This window comes from Myotis lucifugus, unplaced genomic scaffold (assembly GCF_000147115.1).
Source record: "Myotis lucifugus unplaced genomic scaffold, Myoluc2.0 scaffold_108, whole genome shotgun sequence".
In the NCBI taxonomy this organism is placed as follows: Eukaryota; Metazoa; Chordata; class Mammalia; order Chiroptera; family Vespertilionidae; genus Myotis; species Myotis lucifugus.
In genome coordinates, this window is record NW_005871156.1 from 4082287 (window position 1) to 4084478 (window position 2192).

A 2192-nucleotide genomic window follows, 5' to 3' on the forward strand; every position below is an offset into this window, starting at 1 on the left:
TAACTCTAGGTAGACAGTGTCAGAATTGAGTTGAAATGCAGGACACCCAGCTGGTATCTGAAAATTGCCTGGTGGGGGATGTGGGGGGCAGGGAACTCACACACTGGAATAGAATTGGAATCAGAATTGTAGTGCTCATTTAGTCCAGCAATTCTGCTTACACAAACGTAGCCTATAAAAGTCATAATGGATATCTGCAAAGGTTTATTTACAAGAATGTTCTCATAGCTTTCTTTAAAAGAGTAATAAACTGAAAACAATGTAAATGTCTAATAATAGGGAATTGGTAAACATATGTCTCCATAGAATGCAATACCATGCAGCAATTTAAAATGTTGGGTACATCTTCAGATCCAGAGCCCCTCCCAGGCAGCTAGCAACGGGCCTCTGTCCTGTGCTGTAGCCTCACCATGAAGCAGCTGAGCTTGGCCAACACCCGGTTCGCCGTGGACCCCTTCCGCACACTGAAGGACAACAACCCCTCTGGGAACATCTTCATCTCCCCCATGAGCATTTCCTCAGCGCTGGCCATGGTCTTTCTGGGGGCCAGAGGCACTACCGAGGCCCAGATGTCCAAGACTCTTCACTTCGATGCTGTTAAGGAGATTCATTCAAGTTTTCAGAGTCTGAATGCTGATATCAACAAGCGTGGAGCTCCCTATATTCTCAAACTTGCTAATAGGTTATATGGAGAGAAAACCTATGAGTTCCTCCCTGAGTTCTTAGCTTCAACCCAGAAAATGTATGGTGCTGAACTGGCCAGTGTAGATTTTCAGCGAGCCTCTGAAGATGCAAGAAAGGTGATAAACGCGTGGGTCAAAGGGCAGACTGAAGGGGAAATTCCAGAATTGTTGGCTGCAGGCGTGGTTGATAATATGACCAAACTTGTGCTAGTTAATGCCATCTATTTCAAAGGAAACTGGCAGGAGACATTCAGTAAAAAGGCCACAACTGATACACCGTTCAGATTGAATAAGAAAGACACAAAAACAGTGAAAATGATGTATCAGAAGAGCAAATTTCCATTTGGCTACATCAAGGACCTTAAGTGCTGGGTGCTGGAACTGCCTTACCAAGGCAGGGACCTCAGCATGGTCATCCTGCTGCCAGATGACATCGAGGACGAGGCCACGGGTCTGAAGAAAATTGAAGAACAATTGACCCTGGAAAAACTGCATGAGTGGCCCAAACCTGAGAATCTGAGTTCCATTAAAGTCGACGTCCACCTGCCCAGGTTCAAGCTGGAAGAGAGCTACAACCTCAACTCTCACCTGGCCGGCCTGGGTATAGAGGATCTCTTTAATAGCAAGGCTGATCTGTCTGGCATGGCAAGAGCCAGAGATCTTTTTATATCAAAAATTATCCACAAGTCTTTTGTGGAAGTTAATGAGGAAGGCACAGAGGCAGCGGCTGCCACAGCCGGAATTTTAGTGGTGGGTTGTGCGCTTATGCCAGAAACTGAAAATTTTGTGGCCAACCATCCATTCATTTTTTTCATTCGACACAATCCCTCAACTAACATTCTGTTCTTAGGCAGACTTTCTTCCCCTTAGAGACTGTGGAAACCCAAGGTCAGGCTCAGAGCTGTATCACTGGCCCTTTCAAAGATATATGAAAGTTATATATCTTCTACAATAAATCTACCCCCCCCACCAAAAAAAAATATGTAACTTCCTTCGTAATGTCAACTCTTTGGGCTGTTTACACCCATTAACTTTGGCATAGGTATCTATTTTCCTTTTTTTATATTGAAAAATTTAGTGATTGCTTTTGAATGCACCAAGCAGATATGTAGACTCTTGACAGTGTAGTAAACGAAGAAACTGCTGTACTCTCCTTTTTTTTTTTTTTTTTTCCGGAACACCTTGTCACACCACCGATTGAAGCAAAGCAACACAACACGCTGCCGCTTCACCCAAAAGCGGTGTTTTTCCTTTGCCCTTTCTTGACGGCTCAGTGGTGCTGTACTGTCTTGATAGCCATGAGAAAAATTATAGTACTGTAAGTTGTTTCACAGATAGACTTCTGGAAGCAATCATAGAGAGACAGTCATTGCTGAAGGGAGGCTTAAAAACAGACATTCAATTGAAATATAGGAGAGCAGCCCAATTAAGGGTTGGATTATGAAGATAAATTTGCTTTGGCCAGTGTTTCTGGCCCTTTGTTCTACAGGATTAGTGTTCTGTTATAGC

The 2192-nt window shown here is 43.7% G+C and overlaps 1 protein-coding gene and 1 pseudogene across 1 annotated transcript; one reads left to right on the forward strand and one right to left on the reverse strand.

Annotated features, from left to right (window-relative positions):
* The first annotated feature begins 381 nt into the window (after window positions 1-381).
* LOC102423790 (leukocyte elastase inhibitor-like) lies at window positions 382-1566 on the forward strand. Its single transcript, XM_006092998.3, has one exon. The coding sequence runs from the start codon at window positions 411-413 to the stop codon at window positions 1551-1553; it is 1143 nt and encodes a 380-aa protein (XP_006093060.1). The 5' UTR covers window positions 382-410; the 3' UTR covers window positions 1554-1566.
* A 297-nt stretch (window positions 1567-1863) lies between these two features.
* LOC106697857 lies at window positions 1864-1992 on the reverse strand (annotated as a pseudogene).
* Window positions 1993-2192: the final 200 nt, after the last annotated feature.

What these genes read in the sequence shown, in the direction of transcription:
- LOC102423790 (XM_006092998.3), top strand. Translation starts at nt 411, where the DNA reads ATGAAGCAGCTGAGCTTGGCCAACACCCGGTTCGCCGTGGACCCCTTC.